Source organism: Mastigoproctus giganteus, chromosome 2 (genome assembly GCF_048544385.1).
Source record: "Mastigoproctus giganteus isolate SK-2022 chromosome 2, ASM4854438v1, whole genome shotgun sequence".
Lineage (NCBI taxonomy): Eukaryota > Metazoa > Arthropoda > Arachnida > Uropygi > Thelyphonidae > Mastigoproctus > Mastigoproctus giganteus.
This window is the reverse complement of record NC_143576.1, coordinates 147,484,560-147,508,572: the sequence shown is the minus strand read 5'-3', so window position 1 is coordinate 147,508,572 and position 24,013 is coordinate 147,484,560. Positions and strand designations below refer to the sequence as shown.

Here is a 24,013-nt window from a genome sequence, read left to right as displayed (position 1 = left end):
TAATCCGAACTAGCGAGGGTTTACCGTATATCCTGCAAACATCCCTCCTCCTTTTAAATATATGCTCATTCATGTGTTGTCTGAACAAGAGGAAGCATGCTATCAGCACATAGATTATATTCATAATACATATTCAGTCATGTATTTTAACATTTTTTTTCCATTAATATTTTAGAGAAACTATATCAAAAAACAAAAGCTGTATAATTTTTTTGTCAGATTCTGTACATGAGTGGTGTCCAGGACAGGGGTCATATTCAAAGTTAGATTTGTTTCACGGGCTGCACTGAGTGATTCAAGAAAGATTAGTGTGTTACATTTTCCATATCTTGTTACATATAAAAGGAAGTTTCTATTTTCATGTTGCCATTTTTTAATTTCTGGCTATATATAAAAAAATTTAAATTCCCAACATTTTTATGTGCAACAAATCTCTGTGATTTATTTTTTAGATTTCATTATAATTATGAAAATATGACTTACTTTTATTTATTTTTTTAAATACCTTACTTTCGCTTTTAAATGCTCGCTTTAGAAAATTTACAACCCGAAAAGGATCACTGCTTTTCAATATTAAGGTGAATAAATAAATATAGTGATACACCTAAGATTTGATAGTTGTTTTATTGGTTTCCCTTTTTCTGTCATAAAAATATCATTTCATGATTCAGTATAAAGAAACCATATAACACTTTGACATGACTAAGCTATCTCTTTGATTAAATTATTGAAACATGCAGTGATTAAGCCCAAGAGATCTTTAAAATTTTCAGTTGAAATAACCACATTCATAACATGCTGGCGATCCAATACTTTCCCACAGAGAGCTTCTTGATGCAGTGAATTCCAATCAGAGGTTCAGCTCTGATATCTATCATTTTCTTGGTTATTATTCCATAAGCCCAATGTTTTTACTAATCATATTTTTTGCACCATCAGTTGTGACTCCTATGAGGTTTTTGATATTTAATTCTAACTTTTCAATAGATTGGCAAAAATTTTCAAAAAGATTTTCTCCTGTAGTTGTTCCATGCATACTCTGTAGATCAGCTAAATCTTCAACTGGTACAAATTTATCATTAATTCCCTGTACGAAGATAAGGAGTTGAGCTGTGTCATTAACGTCAGTACTGTCATCCAGTAACACACTAAAATATTTCATTTGTTTTCCAAAAGTTGTTCATACGAATTCTTTCTTATATCTTCTACTCTTCGCATAATTGGTTGTTGAGACAAACTAGTGTCTGGTATCATTGTTCTTTTTTCCGGACAAATTTCTTCCACAATTTTTAACAAGCAGCATTTAACAAATTCACCATCACTGAAAGGTTTACTTTTAAAAGTGAGGAGATGTGCAACTTGATAACTTAAAGCAGATAAATTCCTTGACTGATACGGTTTCAGTGTTTTTTGTTGTTTTCTTAATTTGTTTTGTAACTTTGAACACTTTTCTTTTCACAATGCTTCTTTACATTGTTGGTGCCTCCGTAGCCAGGTGGGAAGGAGCAGCAGTGCGTAGCACACGCTTCTTGATTAGACCGGGATTCGAGCCCGTCACCACCAAATACGGAGGATGCAGAAAGGTCAGGGAATGACCACCGCATATCCCGGAGCAATATGGCCTTAGTTGCTAATGCTCCTAAAAACCAAATAACTAACTAAAGTAAAAGTAAAGTGCAGCCATTATCAAGTGGACCATAATCTGCCACGCTGGTCCAGTGCAGGTTGGCAGATCGACCGTATTCAGCAGTCAGGGGCTTGAACCCCGGTCTACCCAAAGAGCGTGTGCTACTGCACTCCCACTCCTGACCACTCGGCTGCGGAGGCCTATACTAACTCTTTACATTGATCATAAGATTTATGCTTGGAATCATAGTGTCGTTTTAAATTGTATTTGTTAAAAACAGACACCGTCTTCTTACACACCAAACACACTGCTTTTCTGTCATACTCAATGAAGAAATAGTCTTCAGTCCACCTTTGATTAAAAACCAGACACTCCAAATTGGCTTTCCTCTTTCGTAACATTTTTAAGGATGATTTTTTAAGTCAGTACAAATTAATAATAATTCAATACAATGCACAAGTTATATGAGGGAACTGATATTCGGGTGACACTCAAGTCAAGTGGACCCAATTTTGGCAAAGTCCAGATGGTTTGTGACAGCCAAATTCTCTCCTTGCACCTTCTCGATGGTGGGACTGTTAATAATCCTGGGTATAACCCTCATGTGCAACCACACTGTAGGTGACCACCCAGGTGTGAACCAACATAAACAGGGGTTGAGGTGTGGTGCCCACACCACCCGGAGGAATGTCGCCCCTCTGGTTTACCAGGCATTACTAGGTCGTAGATGTCTCTCATTAACCGGTACAATACTAACATTTGGTTATTAGAGACTTGAAGTGATGGAACCCATGTTTAGTCTTCAGACCTAAGTTCCGGTCAACCCTTCCCCATCTCTTCCATCATGCAGTATGATTGAATTTGTTTGAGGTTATGATGAATACCATGGCAAGATCCAAACTTCTGTACATTTCAAGGGTACAGCTCTAAAACGGTGTTCGTAGGCCGGCTACTAGTTAGTACACTGTACCAAACCTATCGGTAACTCTCTAGGAGGCTTCCAGATCAGCTAGTGTATAATCTTGCTACCTCTACTCTGCCAGATAATGACTGGAGGGAGTTCAAGTAGTGTATATGCGGATCATTGTCAAGGCCACTTGATGTCAAGGATCTGTGTATATTCTTACCATGTGTACACCATATCCAAAAATTTCATACAGCATGCCCCCCACCACACTTTTTCTTACTGTTGAATACACCCTGAATTGTCAAACTAATGGAGCAAACTTATCTGCAGAAAGATTTAATCCTCTCAAACACTTCCTAGTTCATTTCACAAATATACGTGGTCTCAATTCTAATCTCAGTGATGTCCATTTCCACTTAGTCTGCCAAATGCGTGTACTTTTTCTGACAGAATCTCAATTATCAGTTTATTCAACCACTGCCCGTCTCAGTTTATTCGCTGTATGATTCCTTTCGCCTCAAAGGTACTACTTGTGCATATGTCCGTTCCAATAGAATTTGGAATCTCCTCTTTTCGATCTTCTTTGCCTTAAAATCTCTCTACCTCATTCTGTCAAATTTCTGTATAATCTTGCTACCTCTACTCTGCCAGATAATGACTGGAGGGAGTTCAAGTAGTGTATATGCGGATCATTGTCAAGGCCACTTGATGTCAAGGATCTGTGTATATTCTTACCATGTGTACACCATATCCAAAAATTTCATACAGCATGCCCCCCACCACACTTTTTCTTACTGTTGAATACACCCTGAATTGTCAAACTAATGGAGCAAACTTATCTGCAGAAAGATTTAATCCTCTCAAACACTTCCTAGTTCATTTCACAAATATACGTGGTCTCAATTCTAATCTCAGTGATGTCCATTTCCACTTAGTCTGCCAAATGCGTGTACTTTTTCTGACAGAATCTCAATTATCAGTTTATTCAACCACTGCCCGTCTCAGTTTATTTGCTGTATGATTCCTTTCGCCTCAAAGGTACTACTTGTGCATATGTCCGTTCCAATAGAATTTGGAATCTCCTCTTTTCGATCTTCTTTGCCTTAAAATCTCTCTACCTCATTCTGTCAAATTTCTGTATAATCTTGCTACCTCTACTCTGCCAGATAATGACTGGAGGGAGTTCAAGTAGTGTATATGCGGATCATTGTCAAGGCCACTTGATGTCAAGGATCTGTGTATATTCTTACCATGTGTACACCATATCCAAAAATTTCATACAGCATGCCCCCCACCAAACTTTTTCTTACTGTTGAATACACCCTGAATTGTCAAACTAATGGAGCAAACTTATCTGCAGAAAGATTTAATCCTCTCAAACACTTCCTAGTTCATTTCACAAATATACGTGATCTCAATTCTAATCTCAGTGATGTCCATTTCCACTTAGTCTGCCAAATGCGTGTACTTTTTCTGACAGAATCTCAATTATCAGTTTATTCAACCACTGCCCGTCTCAGTTTATTCGCTGTATGATTCCTTTCGCCTCAAAGGTACTACTTGTGCATATGTCCGTTCCAATAGAATTTGGAATCTCCTCTTTTCGATCTTCTTTGCCTTAAAATCTCTCTACCTCATTCTGTCAAATTCATCTGTTGTCTCTACCGTTCTCCCAACTCCACTAATCACTTGGAACTCTTTGACTTCATTTCTTTGCAACTTGACTTTCTCCAGTCCAACTTTCCGAACAGTGAGGTAATTTTCCTTGGTGATTTTAATGTTCACAACTCCAGGGACTTCTGTTTTCTAGCCACACAGTCCCAGCTGGTAGAGATGCTGAGCCTCTTTCAATTACTAATGACCTTGCACAAATTGTTCATTTACATACCAGAATACTGGACAATCCTAACCGTTCAACCAACACACACGATCTTTTTCTCACAAACAACCCTTCTTAGTACATGGTCGAATTGTGTGGTCCTTTAGGCACCTCAGATCACAACTTGGTGATTGTGTCTTCTCCAATGGAGCCTTTATCTCATGGCTATTACAAACCTCGTGTTGTATGGCATTACAAGAATGCAAAATGGGATGATCTGCTAGAATTCTTTTCTTCTTTTCCTTGTCGGATTGCTGTTTCAAAACTTCCGATGACAACGTTTGCTTAGATCTTGTCAGTGAAATTATTCTTGTAGCAATAGAATCCTTTATTCCACTCTCCACTTTAAAATCTCATTCTTTATCCAAACCTTCGTTTTCCAATAAATGTGCTAAGGCTGCTTAAGAGAAGAATGTTGCCTATCATAATTGGCTTGTTTCCAATTCTTCAGTTTCATTTTCTGCCTACAATGGAGCTGTGCCAAAGCTCAAAACAATTATAAAACAGTTATTAATCAGTACAAACTAGATTTTGAACAGGCTAAGAGTAGAAAACTTGCTTCTTGCCCAAATGGTAGCCAAGCATTCTGGTCTCTTGCCAAAGCTATTGGTCACAACTTGTACCATCTCTGCTCCCACCTCTGTCAACACGAAATGGTTCTATTTTCACTTCAGCCAAGGATAAAGCTGACCTTCTAGCATCCCATTTTTCTTCCAACTCATGTATTAATGATCTTGGTAAAACATCTGCCACCATTCTTAGCACGCTCCATTCAATGTTTCCTGTGGTCTTTCGTCAAAAGGATGTCAGAAGGATTTTGACGAATTTTGATGCTAAGAAAGCTCCAGGTCCTGATAGTATTTCTCTACTTGTTCTCAAAACCTTTGCTCCTGAACTTACTCCTGTTCTTTGCTGCCTCTTTTCACTTTCTTATTCCAAAGGTATTTTCCTTCTGCTTGGAAATTTGCTCATATCCAGCCAGTTCCTAAAAAAGGGTGTCAAATCCCTTCCATCCAATTAATGTCCCATTGCAATTACTTCTGTTCTTTCCGCTAGATGCATTATAGACTAAGCTGCTCTTGCGCCAATTGGTCTTAAACAACAACAAATCTATTCTTTCTAAAGTAATTGAGAAATAAATTAACCGCCAACTCTTAAACTATCTAGAAATCTTCCATCTGATCAACGATCGCCAGTATGGATTCCGTCAGTGTTGATCCACTGGTGATATTCTGGCTTATGTGACCCATTTATGGACAAATTCAATGGAAAAGTTCGGTGAAACACAAGCAGTTGCCCTTGACATCTCAAAGGCTTTCAATCGTGTTTGGCATGAAGGTCTTCTAAACAAGCTTCCATCTTATGGTTTGCCAACTGTTTTTTGTAATTGGTTATCCAGTTTTTTCTCTGATTGCTCACTGAGGGTGATGGTAGATGACTCTCTGTCTTCTAACTTCTCCACTAATGCTGGTGTCCCCCAAGGTTCTGTTCTTTTCCTCACTCTTTTCCTCTTGTATATTAATGACCTTCTTCGATTGACCAGAAATCCTATCCATAGTTTTGCTTATTATAGCACATTGCATTCCTCTTTCCAGTTTGAGAAACCTCGCCCTACTCAATCAGCTTCAACTTCTTGAATATGTTTCCAATTCCTTAAATGCCGATCTCCAGGGAATTCTTCAGTGGGGCAAAGACAACTTAGTTGATTTCAATCCTTCTAAAACTCAATCCTGTGTATCTCGCAAAAAGGATTCGTATGCCTATCTTTGGTGACACTCCAATTTCTATGCAAAATGATATATCTCTTTTGGGGAATACCCTGACTTCTAATCTTTCTTGGCACAAGCACATTACAAATATTGCTTCCTCTGCATCTAAAAACTGGGTTTTCTCTTTCACTCATGCCGTTACTTTTCTTCCAGACAGCCATTCACTCTGTACAAATCCGCCCTACCATGGAATATTGTTTCCACATCTTGGGCGGTTCCCCCAAAACCTCTCTCAGGCTTCTAGATTCCATTCAGAAGAGGGCAGTTAGATTAATTAATGACTCATCTGTAACAGTCTCCCCACTCTCTGTCTCATAGATGTACAGTTTTTGCTGCATGCCTTTTCTACAGATACTTCCATGGGCATTGTTCTTCTGAATTGGCTTCTATAATTCCCACTTTCTCTTCAAAACAGTCAGAACATGTGCTGCCATCAGCCACTATCCATGCACAATACTAAGTACTATAGGTTCTAATATCTCTCGTTTGGGGTTTTCATAAAAAAAAAAAAAAAAAAAAAAAAATTATAAAAATAGTAGAATTTCACAATACGAAAATATTTAACTGTATTTACCATACATATGACTGCACTGGACTACATGTACACGTTTGATACAGTCCAGCTCAACACTTGCATGCCTGTACATGCAGTGGCACAACTCTCTAAAATGCTATTTTATTTTACTTTCTGCCTGGCCAGTATAAGAATTATTCACGGGCCATATCCGGCCTGCAGGCCATAGGTTGTACACTACTGCTGTACATCATCCACAAAAAATATCAGAGTTGTATTAAATGTGCTAGTGATTCATTTTTTGCTGAGATGCAATAGCTTAAAAAATAGCTGCACTGAATTTTGGCTTGCACTTCATAGGATTAACAGATTTTTGATTAGAATGTTTCATTTATTTAGAATTGCATTTTTTTTATAGCTGTATGTAAGATCTACAGTGAACAGAAAGCAATCAGAGTCAAAAGAGCTTTTGACAAGCAAAAAATGTAAGTTGATGGTATATGACAAATATGAAAATTTTAGTAGTACATAATATGTGAATTTAAAATAAGAATTGTTCAAGTCAAGAAGGAGATTGCTGTCCTTTTTTTATTACTATGAATTCTGTTCAAAACAGTAGGAATTTGTTAAGAATTCATAATTTGATTTTTTTTCCAGTACAAAAATTTTTTTTTTGTTTCTTAAATAATAATTTATTTGCTCTAGAACTGTTCATAGTCACAGCTGGCATTTGGAGAAGGGAAAACACATTAGGCATACTGCTTTATAGATGTTAGTTCCATAGAGCTCCAAATATACACTTTTTCAAAATTTCTCCAATTATATAATATTGCATAAGCTTATAACTTATATCTCTTATAACTTATCTCTTAGAAACATATGATTTCATATCTTATGTTAAAATTTATGTTATAAGCCAACCGTACAGTAAAAGGGGGAAGAGAGAGAGAGAGAGACACACACAAAATAAAAATATACAGCAATACCTCACTTAGCACTGCTTCAAGCAGCACGGGTTTCACTATAACACAGTTTTCAATTAAGTTTAAGTCAAAAATTTACTGTGCATATTAAAACTCATTCAATAGCATAGGCACGTACTCTATATATATGCTGCGGTGCCAACCCTATTGTCTAACATGTGCATGTGACAATAGCTCCCCTCAGGCAGTCAGCTGCAACATGCAACAGTGTTCAATATTCTTAATTTCATCTTGTTTTTGAGAAGACGCGACAGCTTTTCAAACTTTTCATTTCACATTTTTTTTTACCCCTTTAAATACGATCGAAAATATATCTGCATCTTGGCTAGAAATCACTGCCAACAACATGCATTCTTTTGGCAGCATGTTTTCCCCCATTTGGTAAATGATTTCACTGGTTTTGAATCGCAAGTTCAGACAACTGCTGAAGATTTTGTGAAGATCGGAAAAGACTTGGGATTCGAAACTTTGGACACTGTCAATGTATGTGACTGCATTGACTCACATGCAAGTGACTTAGATGGTGCAACTCTCCTTATGGTGCCTCCGTAGCCAGGTGGGCAAGAGTGGCAGTGCGTAGCACACGCTTCTTGATTAGACTAGGGTTCGAGCCCGTGATCACCAAATATGGAGGATGCGGAAAGGTCAGGGAATGACCACCACATATCACCAGAGCAATATGGACTTAGTTGCTAATGCTCCTAAAAACCAAACAACAACAACAGCAACTCTCCTTGAAATTGATGAGTAAACTGAATATGAAGAAGAGGAAAACAATTCTGAAGTGGCACCAGAAGTATTTTCAACAGAAGATTGTAGAAAGTTTTTGGGGGGTTGACATGGCCTGTGAGGCAATTATGAATGGAGATCCAAATGTTGAACATAGCATCAAGATATGTCAAATTTTACAAGATGGGATTCAGTGCTACAAAGACTTGAATGCCAAGAAAAAGAAGAGATGACTTCACCAGACTTCATTATTGAAATACCGAAATAAACAACTGCCTTTGGCACCTCCATAGCCAGGTGGGAAGGAGCAGCAGTGCGTAGCACACGCTTCTTGATTAGACCGGGGTTCGAGCCCGTCACCACCAAATACGGAGGATGCGGAAAGGTCAGGGAATGACCACCGCATATCCCGGAGCAATATGGCCTTAGTTGCTAATGCTCCTAAAACCAAAGTAACAACAACAACTGCCTTTTTTAAAATTTTTTCTCGTCTCTCATGATGTTACCCTTTCGTTAAAAAAAATTTTGCAATATTTTTTTTATTTCAAATCCTTTTAATTGGCTATCAAGTGCAAATTGTTTATAGATTTATTATAATTTGTTTATAGACTGTTTCTCTGGTACACATTCAGTTAAAACCCATTATAATTATACATCAATCAGCATGGTTTCACATAACTCGGAATAGTTTCGGTACAAATTATCAGTGCTTTGAAGGGTTTTGCTGTATATATAGACATAAAGACTGCTTGATGTTAAATAAGGTAGAAGCATTAAAATAGAAGAATAAAACAAAAAGGTTTTATTCTTGTAAGGTAAAAGAATAAAACAAACTGTTAGCTTTCAGTATATCAGTTATCTCCTACAACACTGCAAAAATAAGAACACTGTTCTTATTATTGACAAAACAAAAATTTTGCATGTATCACTGAGGCAAGCAATGGTCATGAGTTGGAGAGGTTTCTTGATAGGCCCCTTATAAGGACAGGAAGCTACAACTCAGTATTAAAAAAAAATATGCCACTGTGAGCTTTGTCAGTGTGAGGAAACAGAGCAGTGTGACCTACAGCATCATTGGCATCCTCCTGAGCTAGGTCAACAGCATGAAGGATCTGGGCAGTACATTCCAATCAGATTGCAAATTCTACATGTATGTCAACAATATCATCAAAAACTGGCTATGTTGCATTCTTACTTGAACCATCTTCAGAAAGAACTACCTCCTGCGTTGCTTGATTAGGGCTGCAAATGAGCTGAACATCAGTCTGCAGCCCATCCTGAGCCAAAATAATATCCTCCAGAGAATTATAGATGCTGGTAATTTAAGATCAGACAATCTGGTCTCTTTCACAGAGAATTGAACTCTCCTTTAGCATCTCTCAGAGCTGTTGAATCATCTGTATTGATGGCATTGCCCTGTTAGAATTCAGTTGTATGCATATATTTTGCAATCATTTTCTCTGCTGAACTACTTGCTTAATTTATTTTTTATTGTTGCACTGCTCTCAATAATTAAAATTGAGAGCAATGCTACAATAAATAAATGAATTAAGCAGCATCAGTGCAGGATTGGAAATTCATGTAAACTGGCTATTGCTTTCATAACAACCTATTATGCTATTTGCTGGCTACCTTTATGAGCAGTAACTTGCTAAAAATGGAGTTTATTGAAAGGCTTGAGTTACAGTTACACTTTCTAACAATAGAAAGTGATTTTAACAAATAACAATGGTATGGTATTAAAACTGATAAAAAAAAAAAAAAAAGTTGCTACTAGTTCCATTTGCTGACAGATACAAGATAATGGTTATTTACTAATGCAAAAATATACTTCACATAATTTAACAAGTTTTTCTGAAATTAGTAATTATTCTGCCAGATCTCTGCAGCAATTTACTAATGTGTTTTCTGTAATAATTTTTCTTTTCTGTTATTGTATTTGCTGTAAATTGTGTGCAGAATGAACAATATAATTTAAATGCATTTTTCCAAGAAACATTTTTAGATGTCATACTAACTTCATGATTGGTTAAAATGTAAAATTACATGCACATTTTAACCTTAATTATATTTTGGTAATTTCTTGCGATTATTAGAATATACTGCATTGGAATAAATCCAAGAAAGAGAAGTTCGGTAACGTTTGCATTTTTTACCTTTTAAATAGTAAATTTTTGTAATTACCTTTATAATGTATAATAACATCTACGTTGCATTCTTAGTAGAGCATTGCAAAAATGTAGTGAAAATCTGTTGAATATAATCCAGGATATGTATAAAAAAATATTTTAAAATTTATATTTGTCCCGTTTTAATGAAATTTGGAATGACTCAATTAAAAGGCTTAAGTTTTGCAAATTACAGTGTCTGGAGACTAAGCACCAGCGAGGTGATCTGATAGAGGTGTATAAAGCCTTGAATGGTTTGAGCATGCTCAATGCTGATGGGATTCTTCCTCTTGCTCAGAATAATCACCTGAGAGGGCATAAATTCAAATTGAGGAAAGACAGATGTAGGATAGACGTGCAGAAATTTGCCTTTAGCCAGCAAGTGGTTGGTTGGTGGAACAGACTTCCATCCCTTGTCGGGGAAGTTGATAGCCTAAATAAGTTTAAGGCTCAGCTGGACAGGTATTTCGAACGAACAGAGGGGTGAAGTGGAAGTGGTTTTTTTTTTTTTTTTTTTTTTTTTTGGCTGATGCTGCATAAGCTTGCTTTCTTGCATCGAATGCCTCTACTAATGCTAATGCTAATCTTTCTAAAAGAGCCCAAATATGAGACTAAATTTTATGCTGGAAGTTTTATATTTGTTTATTAATAGAAAACTAGGTGGCTTTTCCCCCTGCTCACTTTGCACGTCCACCCCTGCGCATGCTTTTCTATGTAAAATGTAGAAGTTTACGGAGTAAGTCGAATCTTTTCTACATAAAAGACACACCTGTCGAAATGCACTGGTTGATATATAATCAGGAAATGACCTATGTAATTACTTACCTGTGCATTTGTAGTGCACGGCATTCTCAAGGTCAAATAAATATCATGGTAAAATTCCAGAACAGTGTACACCCTCCAACGTGGTGGCAAACAAAACAGTGGGAAAGCAGTGATTGACAAGTTGTGACTCTCATATTTCGACAAACAGACAGGAACAAAGCAGTGATTGGCAGATGCCACTGCTTTCCCCGCCCACTGTCCTCCTAGGTTGATATGCCTAGGATGTTTTCCCCTACGTTTGCTGCTGTTTTTAAATCGGGAACTCGTTTTCCCATTTTAAAACAGCAGGATGGAGGGATAAACACCCTATCTAAGCTAAGCCCCCTCCTCAACGACACAAAGCAATCAGAAAAGGGAGGTGTCATCACCTGTCATTTATCACCATCTTCCTCGCTTTCATTGAAGTACCTACCAGTGTATACTATACTGGACTTCAGCCGATATCACTATTATTTACCTGCATTTACATAGGTCACTTAAAAAATGGCCTTTTGCTTCGGGTTCCATAATACATGAGGAATATTGTTGCATCCGAAAGAGCAGGACTGAAATATTTACAAACTAGAGAAATATTTATAATATTTATGAAATACTAAACCACAGTTATTTACAAATAGACAATATTCATAAATATAGAAAAAAAAACGTTACAATGGAATATCAAATGTTAGACAGTGAATCACTTGCACAAGGTTGGTGAACGTTATGGAGACAGTTGTCAATAATTAATTGCCTTGCCCTCTTCTCCCATTGACTCGAATAAATGTCACTAGAAGGAAAACTTTTTTAATGTATAGATAGATTATTAGCAGTATGAATATTCTTCTTGAAGTGCATATAAAGTCATTGTCTCTGAAAATTGCCGGTTAGTGACTGTGTTGTAAATTTTTAAAAGTTCTAATATGAAAGTGGCCCTGTCTAAGCACATATGCGAAGGTAAAAAAAAAGAAATAAAGATTAGAAATATGGCATTTTATTTTTATTATGTATGCACCTTTCTTAACTAGGAAATAGATAATCATTGAAAATTTTCTATTGAAAACTGCAGTACAAATTTTTTTTTTGTTCCATCACAAAAATGGCCAAATTCAACCAGTTGGTTGGGGCAAATTATTTTTTTTTTTGGTTAGGGCAAATTATTATTATTATTATTATTTATTATTTATTTTTTTTGTGGAATTACATTTTGGTAATTTATTGTGATTATTGGAATATATAGTAGTAGTAGTAGTAGTAGTAGTAGTAGTAGTGGCACATGATGCAAGAAAGCAAGTGTAGGAGCTTATGCAGCATCAGCCAAAAAAAAAAAAAAAAAAAAAAAAATCATCACGCCATTCCCTCCAAATGCCTGTCCAGTTCCTCCTTAAATTTATTTAACCTATCAACTTCCACAACGACAGATGGAAGTTTGTTCCAGCAATTAACCACCCGCTGGCTAAAGGCAAATTTCCGCACATCTATTCTACATCTGTCCTTTCTTAATTTGAACTTATGTCCCCGTAGGTTCGTAATCTGAACAAGTGGAAGGATCCCATCAGAATTCAGCGTGCTCAACCCATTCAAGGCCTTATAGACCTCAATCAGATCACCGCGCAGGTGCCTAGTCTCCAGCCACTGCAATTTGCAGAACTTAAGCCTCTCTTGGTAAGAGAATCCCTTCATTCCCCTCACCAATCGTGTTGCTCTTCTCTGTACACGCTCAAGCAAATCTACATCCTTCCTAAAATGAGGCCTCCAGACCTGTACGCAGTACTCAAGGCGTGGCCTGACCATTGCCTTATACAGAGGGACAATCACCTCCTTTTCCCTGCTAGCAAAATTCCTATATATCATTGACAAAACCCCATGACCTGCCCTAGCAGCCTGTCTGCATTGCTCAGAAAACTTCATATCTGACTGCACAATTACTCCCAGTATACGACTTGAAAGTAGTATACGACTACTTTCAAGAAACAAGTTAAGCAATGTTTGCATTGCATTTCATTTCAGGTATACTTCAGTTTTTTCTCCCCGAAATTGGTAAACTTTTGTATAAAGTACTCTATTTCAGAGGATTAACATTTATTTAATTAGTTTTATCTAGATTTCATAATAGTGCATTATAAAATTTGATGAAAATCTATTAAATATAACCCAAGATATGTATAAAAATTATTAATTTCATTTTTTTCCCTATAGGTAATAAATGTAAATTTTTAATTGAAATTTGGAATGGTTAATGCTTTTAAAAGAGCCAAATATAAGATGAAATTTTATATTTATATAAAAGAAGTTTGAGAAAAAGAAAAGCTTTATTTTTGAAATATGCTGTTTAATTTCACAGCAGTGACTTCATTTTCCAATATTGTGCATATAGACATGAAATTCACATAGTTATAGTTTGCTCTGGAGGAAATTCACTTGAAGCAGTTTGACATAAAGACTTGCTTAATATAAGACTGCTGAATTATCAAAATTTTGGTGGCCACTAGGCATTTTTAGTGAAGCAGTACATTTTGTTTGCTGCTAGGCTGTCAGAACAACTGCAGACCTACCATTAGGTTGCTGAAGACAAATTTTTGACATTGTACAAGAAGATTTGTGCACAAGTACCAGGAAAATCAGTGCTGCTCTATGGCTTCCCTATATATCAGTTTGGTGCTTTCTTTGATGAAGCAGTTAGGCGTTAGGCCCCCTTTCATTTGAAGAATGTGCAATCATTGATTGCAGCCGATTACCCTGAATAACAACAGTTCTGGAACTGGCTCCATCATCATGCTCAAAGTCCTGATACTGTTTCTTGATGAGGTAGGTTTTGTGTAGGATGGAACATCAGCTCTCACAACTTGCATGAATGGATGGAAAGAAATCTGCATGTTGTAATGGTAAGGGCCTATCAAGAGCAATTCTGTATTATCATCTTGTGGACTGTTGGTGATCAGTAAATGGGTCACATGTTTTTCCATGGTCACTGATGCTTTTGGAAGATGTGGACATGTGTTGTCTTATGGAGGGCAGCTGTGGAATATTAGTTCAGCATTGCAGTACAACCTAATAATATAACTCTGTAAAATTCTAGAAATGAGTGTAGTTCCATGTTTATACAGTTTGTTTGTGTTGTATTGTTGTTTCTGGCCACTTTGCTACCAGGGATCAGTGATTACGAGGAAAGCTGCTTCCCAGTATCTGTCCATACCACAAGGAAGCCAGCCACAACTGTTCACATACTGTCACTAAGTGACAAATATGACATCATCATCATGAGGGTGATGCCAGTAAATCCCATACCAGTGGCATTCCACACTAACAGTACCAGCTGATTGTGCCTCTAAAATATATATATGTATATATATATATATATATATATATATATATATATATATATTGGGAACTGAATGCAATTCTGCATTACTGAAGCAATGTTAGCAAAAGTAGACAAGTCCAGCAGTATTTTATAGAAACAGGAAATCATGTAATCAGGAATACTGCAACACAAGAATTCTAAAACACAAGAACGGTAAGATGGCAAACTGAAAACAAATTATTTGATTTGTAGTTGGTGTAAATGCAGTACTTATTTAGAGAATTGGGTTTGAGGCAACTAAGTTGTTTTATCTTGCAAATAGAGAGAGTTGGCAAACATTTGGTCTGTGCTTGTTGACAGGAGAGACTGCTTCTATAGGGATGAGGTACACTTAAATTGAAAAGGTGCAAGAATATTTGCTGATGCTATTGAAGCAGTGTTAGGTGGATTCAAAAATTGCTGGCTTGGGGGGATGCACAGACTAACAGTGGCCGCAGGCAGAGGCAAAAGTGATTCTTGGACTGCCTTTATTAGAACGAGCAGAAGCCTGGAAAGAAAGGTAATGGAGATTTCCAGGACTGCTAGGAGTCATAGTGGAACAAGTATATACATGGGCTGTGTGAGGATAACTAAGAGTAGGAACAGGTGCATGTATCCTTGAATGTACACCAGTGTTAATAAATTTGAGCTTGAAGTGCAGGTCAAGACATCAAAGGCAGATATTGTTGGGATATCAGAGACGTGGTGTCACACAGATATAAGCAGTGCAGAATTGGAATTTTGAGAGTACAATGTGTACAGAAAGGATAGACAGGACAGGAAGGGAGTAGGGGTTATGCTGTGAGTTAAGAAACACATAAAATCTAAGGAAGTACATCCAATTGATGTTGGTGGACAATGCAATGTTGAGTTTCTTTGTTGTAACATAACCACTGGAAAACGAAAAATGAGAGTAGGTATGTGTTATAGTCCTGATGAGTATAATGAGCAATTGTGCAGAGAAATAGTGGGCCAGTAACGCAGAATGTGTTATAATTGGGGGATTTTACCTTTCCAGATACTGACTGGAACTTGTGGATTGGTCACTCGCACAGTAGCAAGATTTTTGTGGATTTATTGGATGACTGTTTTCTACAGCAACATGTTCAAGAGGCAACCAGAGGGAGCAATACTCTTGATATGATTATCAGCAGTCATTATTCATGCATTAAGAATTCACAGATAAAGGAACCACTGGGTGACAGTGATCATAATGTATGATGTGGGAATTACTTAAAGATGTAACTACCATCAAGGCTAAAGGGAAGGGCTTTTGCTTTCGTAAAGGTGACTGTAGGGGTCTCAGACAGTTTTTAAATTCTGTACAGTGGCATCAACTGATGATATTACCAATGTTGAATTCTAAATGGGAAGCCTTTGGGGATTTAATTTTGGAGGCTACCAGTCTTTTCATTCCATCTAAGAAATACTGTTCAAGGTTTAGGCCTAAATGGATGTCAGATGAATTAATGAGGCTTGTGGCAGAGAAGAAAAATGTATGGGATGCATATAAAGTATCAGGTGACACAGAAGTCTATGGCAGATATATACAAGTCTGTAATCAAGTCACAAAGAAAGTTAGGCATTTGAAGGCAGATTACAAGAAATCTTTTGGCAAAGGATGCAAAGAAAAACAACAAAGAGTTCTTTACTTATGTAAACTCTAGAAGGAAATGGATGAATCAGACTGGACCACTTAACATAGATGGGTTGACTATTGATGATCATGCTCAGGTAGCTGATAAACGGAATGAGTATTTTCAATATACATTCATACATGAGGAGTTATTCAATGAGGGGAGTGCCAGAAGTTTATCAAACTCTAACATGGAGCTAAGTGATTTTGTAATAACTGAGAGCAAAGTGGAGGAGAAATTGTTGAAGTTAAACATAAAAAAGTTGAATGTTAAACATGGACACTGCTCATCGTGGACTAATGTTATTAGTGGAGTCCCTCAGGGTTCAGTGTTGGGTCCATTATAGTTTTCTGTATTTATAAATGATATTGATGATGGTATATCAAGCTTAATGTCCAAGTTTGCAGACGATACACAGGTTGGCAGGGTTGTTAAGGACACTACTGACGCTATGCTGCTGCAACAGGATCTGGAAAGGTTGAGCAGATGGGCTGAGAAGTGGCAAATGAAGTTTAACATTGACAAATGTAAAGTACTACATATGGGAAACAGCAACCCCAGAGCAACGTATCGACTCTGTGCACTGACAGTGGTAGAGAATGAAAAGGACCTGGGGGTTATTGTGCAGGCAGATATGAAGTTCTCTGAGGAGTGGAGACAGGCTGCAAGAGTGCTCATGGTGTCTTGTCAATGATATACAGGAATTTTTCTAGCAGGGATAAGGAGGTGATTATTCCCTTGTATAAGGCAATGGTCAGGCCACACCTTGAGTACTGTATACAGGTATGGCGGCCTCATTTCAAGAAGGATGTAGAGCTGCTGGAACGAGTACAGAGAAGGGCAAGAAGATTAGTGAATGGAACAAACGGTTGCTCTTACGAAGAAAGGCTTAAGTTTTGCAAATTACAGTGTTTGGAGACTAGGCACCGGCGAGGTGATCTGATAGAGGTGTATAAAGCCTTGAATGGTTTGAGCATGCTCAATGCCGTTGGGATTCTTCCTCTTGCTCAGAATAATCACCTGAGATGTCATAAATTCAGATTGAGGAAAGACAGACATAGGATAGATGTGCAGAAATTTGCCTTTAGCCAGCGAGTAGTTGGTTGGTGGAACAGACTTCCATCCCTTGTTGTGGAAGTCGATAGCCTAAATAAATTTAAGGCTCAGCTGGACAAGTATTTTGAACGAACGGAGGGGTGAAATGGAAGTGTTTTTTTTTTTTTTTTTGTTTTTTTTTGGCTGATGCTGCATAAGCTTGCTTTCTTGCATCATATGCCTCTACTAATGCTAATGCTACCTGGGGTGGACAGGATCTATCCAGTTATATTAAAGGAGGCAGCAAAGGAGGTAAGAAAATCCTTAGCCATAATTATGAGAGCTTTCTTAGACTCAGGGGAGGTCCCCATGGACTGGAGGTGTGCAAATGTATCACCAATTCACAAAGGGGGTTCAAAAGGTGACACAAGTAACTATAGACCTTTTTGTTTAACTTGTGTTCTGCGGAAAATAATGGAACCACTTGTTAAAGAAGCATTACAGGATCATCTAGACAAGACTGCAGTAATAGTTAAGACACAGCATGGGTTTGTTAAAGGGAGGTCTTGTCTGACCAATTTGATTGGATACTATGATGTGGTGACAAAGGAACTGAATGCCAAAAATAATTTTGATACCATATACTTGGATTTCAGGATAGCTTTTGATATTGTTGCATGTGGAAGACTGCTGTACAAATTGGAGAGGTATGGCATTAAGGGTAAGTTGCTACAATGGATGAAAGGATGGTTGAATGGAAGACAACAGAGAGTGGTAATCAGTGGACACTGCTGTTCATGGACAAATGTTATTATTGGTGTTCCCCTGGGTTCGGTGTCGGGCCCATTGTTGTTTTGTATATTTATTAATGATGTTGATGAAGGTATATCAGGATTAATGTCCAAGTTTGCAGATGATACAAAGGTTGGCAGGTTTGTTAACAACAGTAAAAAAAGGTAAAGTGCAGCCATTATCAACCCACTGCAGGATGGAAGCCTCCTCAACAATTCATGCTGAGGGATATGGACCATAATCTGCCACGCTGGTCCAGTGCGGGTTGGCAGATCGACCGTATTCGGCAGTCAGGGGCTTGAACCCCGGTCTACTCAAAGAACGTGTGCTACTGCACTCCCGCTCCTGAACTGGATCTAGATAAGTTGGGCAAATGGGCTGAGAAGTGGCAACTGAAGTTTAACATTGAGAAATGCAAAGTACTGCGCATATGTAGCAATAACCCAAGAGAAACATACCAACTGTGTGGTACTACACTCAGGGAAGTGGAAAGTGAAAAAGACCTTGGGGTAATTGTGTAGTCAAATATGAAGTTTGCTGAGCAGTTCAGACGGGCTGCCAGGGCAGGTCATGCAGTCTTGTCAATGATATATAGGAATTTTGCTAGCAGGGACATGGAGGTGATTATCCCATTATAAAAGGCAATGGTCAGGCCACACCTAGAGTACTGTGTACACGTCTGGAGGCCTCGTTTTAGGAAGGATGTAGAGTTTCTAGGACGAGTACAAAGAAGGGCAACAAGATTGGTGAGGGGAACAAAGGGGTGCTCTTACCAAGAAAGGCTCAAATTCTGCAAATTCCAACACCTGGAAAGTAGGCACCTGCGAGGTGATCTGATTGAGGTGTATAAGGGCTTGGATGGGTTGAGCAAGCTGAATGCTGATGGGATTCTTCCTCTTGCTCAGATTAAGAACCTGAAGGGGCACAGTTTCAAATTGAGGAAAGACAGTTGTAGAATAGATGTGTGGAAATTTGCCTTTAGCCAGCGGGTAGTTGATTGGTGGAACAGACTTCCATCTTTTGTTGTGGAAGTTGATAGCCTAAATAAATTTAAGGCTGAGCTGGATAGTCATTTGGAACGAATGGAGGGGTGAAATGGGAGGGTTTCTTTCTTTTTTTTTTGGCTGATGCTGCATAAGCTAGCTTTCTTGCATCGTTTGCCTCTGCTAATGCTAATTTGTAATGCATTATTAGTTTGTCTGTGATAATAAAAGTTGACTTTCTTCTCTTGCTGAAAGGTTTTGAATCAGAACAATTAAAGGTTGACAGAAGTCATCACAAACCAAGCAGCTGTGTAAAATGTGAAGTGAATCTTTAATTTATCCACATATATATATATATATCAGTATTTGAGAAGTTAAATTTAAACTTTAGGAAGATGCTTTTCCAGGGTTACTTGAGGTTATTTTTCTCTGTTCAAGATGTCTCGTGGTCTGTCATGATCCTCTCATTTCAGCTGACGTTGTGCTTCCACTACCCCCCCAAGTGCAACCTATCGAATCACATGAATAGCTTTGGAAAGGTTCTGTTGATTGGTCATCACACTCATCCAATGCAAATTCTTTTATTTTTTTCTGTAGGATTATTTAAAGAGTCTGATGTCTTAAACAGAAGTTGGCTCTTATAAAACTGTAGCAATGAACACTGTGTGCCTATGGTAAAAACTGTACAATATGGGAATGTTCAAGTGTGTTTGGTAGTCAGTAATTTCAGAACCAGGTCTATGTTCAAGTGCAGGGACATTACTTTGACATATGAAACTTAAAAATTTAAGGCTTGTAATTTTTTTGGATGTTTAATAACTTTGAAATAAAGTCATTTTTAGACTAATTTATTTTTTCTTCTTATTTTGGACTCTGGTCTTCTGGTCACAGAAGACCAGAGGCTATGAATGGTTGAATTCTTTAGCCTTTTCAACTCTGGCTGTAGTTATTATTTTTATTATTATTGTTAGCCATATGGTGCAAGGAAGCCTGAGGCTTATGGTGCACCAGCCAACAAAAAAATTTGAGTAGCCTGAGAGAGAGAGAGAGAGAGAGAGAGAGAGAATCACCAAAAAGAGAAGAATGATGATATCCAGCTCAGAACCCTGGGTGTGCCAAGCTCATACTCATCAGATATGAGCTATTCAATCTCAGGTGAGGAGGGAGCAGATTTTTCCCCACAAGTAATTCTTGGTTTTTCTGCTCACACAACATACAAATTGTCTTGTAAACACACATGTGATATAGTCAAAAGATGTAGCCTGTATTAGGATTATTCATCCACTATGGGGGTGGATGAAGTGGGAGATTAACTACAAAAGAAAGCAGAATTTGCTCCCTACCTACAGCTGTAATCATGAGATAATCATCTCATTTTGCACCATACAATACATCACAAAATATTTTCTACATACTTCTAGGTGGCAGATGACTCTCATCAACCGGTGCAATACCACCACTTTGCTTATTGGAGGCTTGGAGTGGTGGAACCATTGTTTAGTCTCCAGAGCTAAGTTCCAGTCAATCCTTCCCCATCTCTTCCATCATGCAGTATGATTGATGACTTTTGAGGTTATGATGAATTTCGTGGCGAGATCCAATCTTCCTTACATTTCAAGGGTACAGCTCTAAAACGGTGTTCGCAGGCCGGCTGCTAGTTAGTACACCGGACCGAACCTATTGGTAACTCTTTAGCAGGCTTCCAGATCAGCTAGTGTATAATCTTGCTACCTTTATTCTGCCAGATAGTGACTGGAGGGAGTCCGAGTAGTGTGTATGCAGGAGGGGCATTGTCGAGGCCATGTTATGTCAAGGATCTGGGTATATTCTTACCATGTGTACGTCAAATCCAAAAATTTCATTACTTCATACAGCATGTCCCACCCACTTTTTCTCACTATTCAATACACCATGAATTGTCAAACTAATAGAGTAAGCTTATCTGCGAAAAGATCTAAACCTCCCAAACACTTCCTAATTCATTTGACAAATATACATGGTCTCAATTCTAATCTCAATAATGTCCATTTCCAATTGCAGTCTGCGAAACCCCATGTACTTTTTCTAACAGAATCTCAGTTATCGGTTGATTCAATTACTGTTCATCTCAGTTTCCCAAATTATTCATTGTATGATTCCTTTCGCCTCAAAGGTGGTACTTGTACATATGTCCGTTCCGATATTCCCTGTCAGAGACTTGGTAATTTGGAATCTCCTCTTTTTGATCTTCTCTGGCTTAAAATCTCTCTACCTCATTGTGTCAAATTCATCTGTTGTCTATACCATTCTCCCAATTCCACTGATCACTTGGAGTTCTTTGACTTTCTCTCTTTGCAACTTGAATTCTCCAGTCCAACTTTCCTAACAGCGAAGTAATTTTCCTTGGTGATTTTAATGTTCACAACTCCAGCTGGATTCCGTTTTCTAGTTACACCGACCCAGCTGGTCGAGATGCTGAGGCTTTTGCAATTACTAATGACCTTACACAGATTGTTCATTTACCTACAAGAATACCGCACAATCCTAACCATACAGCCAACACGCACGCTTGATCTTTTTCTCACAAACAACCCTTCTAAGTACACGGTCGAAGTGAGAGGTCTTTTAGGCACCTCAGATCACAACTTGGTGATTGTCTCTTCTCCAGTGGAGCCTTTATCTCATGGCTATTCCCAACCTCGTATTGTTTGGCAGTACAAGAATGCAAAATGGGATGACCTGCAAGATTTCTTTTCTTCTTTTCCTTGGTCGGATTACTGTTTCAAAACTTCTGATGTCAGTGTTTGCTCTGATCGTGTCAGTGAAATTATTCTTGTAGGAATGGAATCCTTTATCCCACATTCCACTTTAAAATTTTGTTCTTTATCTAAACCTTGGTTTTCCAATAAATGTGCTAAGGCTGTTGAAGAGAAGAATGTTGCATATCGTAATTGGCTTGTTTCTAATTCTTCAGTTTCATTTTCTGCCTACACCAAAGCTCGCAACAATTGTAAGACAGTTATTAATCAGTCCAAACTAGAGTTTGAACAGGCTAAGAGTAGAAAACTTGCTTCTTACCTTAATGGTAGCCGAGTATTCTGGTCTCTTGCCAAAGCTGTTGGCCACAACTTTTGCCCATCTCTGCTCCCACCTCTGTCAAAACCAGATTGTTCTGTTGTCTCTTCAGCCAAGGATAAAGCTGACCTGCTAACATCCTATTTTCCTTCCAACTCATGTATTAATGATCTTGGTAAAACACCTCCCACCATTCCCAACACGCTCCATTCAATGCCTCCTCTGGTCTTCCGTCAAAAGGATGTCAGAAGGATTTTGACGAATCTTGATGCTAAGAAAGCCCCAGGTCCTGATGGTATTTCTCCACTTGTTCTCAAAACCTGTGCTCCTGAACTTACTCCTGTTCTTTGCCGCCTTTTTTCACTTTCTTATTCCAAAGGTGTTTTCCCTTCTGCTTGGAAATTTGCTCATATCCAGCCAGTTCCTAAAAAGGGTGACAAATCCCTCCCATCCAATTATCGTCCCATTGTAATGGCGAAATCAATTAACTGCCATGCAGTGGAGAAATCAATTAATCAATTGAAGTAATGGAGAAATCAATTAACCACCAACTCTTAAACTACCTAGAAACCTTTCGTCTGATCTACGATCACCAGTATGGGTTCCACCAGTGTCGATCCACTGGTGCTATTCTGGCTTATGTTGCCCATTTATGGACTGATTCAATTGAAAAGTGTGGTAAAACTCAAGCAGTTGCTCTCCACATCTCAAAGGCTTTCGATCATGTTTGGCGTAAAGGTCTTCTAAACAAGCTTCCGTCTTATGGTTTGCCTACTGTTTTTTGTAATTGGTTATCCAGTTTTCTCTCTGATCGCTCACTGAGGGTGTTGGTAGATGGCTCTCTGTCTTCTAACTTCTCCACTAATGCCAGTGTCCCCCAAGGTTCAGTTCTTTTCCCCCACTCTTTTCCTTTTGTATATAAATGACCTTTTTCCATTGACTGGAAATCCTATCCGTAGTTTTGCCGATGACAGCATATTGCATTCCATTTCCATTTTGAGAAACCTTGCCCTGCTCAATCAGCTTTAACTTTTCGAAAATCTGCTACCAATTCCTTAAATGCCGATCTCCAGGTAATTCTCCATTGGGGCAAAGAGAACTTAGTTGATTTCAATCCTTCTAAAACTCAGTCTGGTCTTATATCTCACAAAAAGGATTCTTCTGCTCCTATGCTTATCTTTGGTGACACTCCGATTTCTAGGCAAAATGATATATCTCCTTTGGGAATTACCCTGACTTCTGATCTCTCTTGGCACAAGCACATTACAAATATTGCATCTAAAAAACTTGGTTTTCTCTTTCACTCTCGGCATTACTTTTCTTCCAAACAGCTGTTCACTCTGTACAATTCGCAAATCTGCCCTACCATGGAATATTGTTCCCACATCTGGGGTGGTGCCCCCCAAAACCTCTCTCAGGCTTCTTGATTCCATTCAGAAGAGGGCAGTTAGGTTAATTAATGGTTCATCTCTAACAGAGTGTCTGCACTCGCTGTCCCATAGACGTACAGTTTTTGCTGCATGCCTTTTCTACAGATACTTCCATGGTCATTGTTCTTCTGAATTGGCTTCTATAATTCCCGCTCTCTCTTTCAAAACAGTCCGAACACATGCCGCCACCAGCCAACATCCAATTACTGTCCAACTTCAAACTCACAGAACCAACTTTTCATCTTCCTCATTTATTCATTCAACTGCCGTTTTCTGGAACAACCTTCCTTCATACATATTTCCTGAAAATTACAGTCTACAGAAGTTCAAGTCCAATGTCAACAAATATCTTCTTTCAT

At 38.1% G+C, this 24,013-nt stretch overlaps 1 protein-coding gene across 1 annotated transcript in view; it reads left to right on the top strand.

Moving 5' to 3' along the window:
* Window positions 1–24,013, top strand: part of Syx18 (syntaxin 18) — a 131,299-nt gene that overhangs the window by 64,963 nt on the left and 42,323 nt on the right. Inside the window, exon 5 of the mRNA XM_090368710.1 lies at window positions 7,115–7,181. Coding sequence (XP_090224836.1) covers window positions 7,115–7,181 — 67 coding nt within the window. The remainder of the gene's footprint in view (window positions 1–7,114; window positions 7,182–24,013) is intronic.